The sequence below is a fragment of the Arachis ipaensis genome, chromosome B07 (genome assembly GCF_000816755.2).
Source record: "Arachis ipaensis cultivar K30076 chromosome B07, Araip1.1, whole genome shotgun sequence".
NCBI lineage: Eukaryota > Viridiplantae > Streptophyta > Magnoliopsida > Fabales > Fabaceae > Arachis > Arachis ipaensis.
Window position 1 is genome coordinate 108,721,378 of NC_029791.2, and position 521 is coordinate 108,721,898.

At 24.8% G+C, this 521-nt stretch overlaps 1 protein-coding gene across 4 annotated transcripts in view; it reads left to right on the forward strand.

The window, feature by feature from the left end:
* Positions 1-521, forward strand: part of LOC107610166 (exocyst complex component SEC3A-like) — a 12,017-nt gene that overhangs the window by 10,645 nt on the left and 851 nt on the right. For all 4 annotated transcript variants that reach the window (XM_021106206.1, XM_021106207.1, XM_016312260.2 and 1 more), the window contains one exon: positions 258-347. In XM_021106206.1, the coding sequence (XP_020961865.1) occupies positions 258-347 (90 nt within the window). The remainder of the gene's footprint in view (positions 1-257; positions 348-521) is intronic.

The following is a 521-nucleotide window of genomic DNA, read 5'->3' on the forward strand; positions in this document are numbered from 1 at the left end:
GCCACATAAGGAATATTATATGTATCACTATTGTGCATATATGTTTTATATATCTTCCTTTTTTTATAATAAAAGTGATTGATAAGAAGTGAAATAAAAATTAAAAAAATTGTTTATTATACTTAAAAAAAAATGTACAAAAAAATTGTATACAAAAATAATAAAAACATTATTCCTCTTACAACATGGCCTATCTTTGCTCTAAAAAACTTTCAAACTGGCAAAATTGTGGATCATATCTTTGCTATCCTATATAGGTGGACAAGTCCGTAGCTGCAATGTACAAGAAATTGCAAAAAAATTTAACTTCGGAGGAACTGCTGCCTTCCTTGTGGGAAAAATGCAAGGTACACTTTTTGCTCTTATTGTCTAAAAATAGACCAATAAAAATTCCTCTTATTTCAAAAAAAGAAAAAAGCCAAAAAAGAGAAAAAATAAAAGAAGAAAAAAGTATAAATGAGATAGTACACTTTTTGCTTCATTTTTTTAATTATTTTTATTTTTTTTTTTTTTTTTTTTTC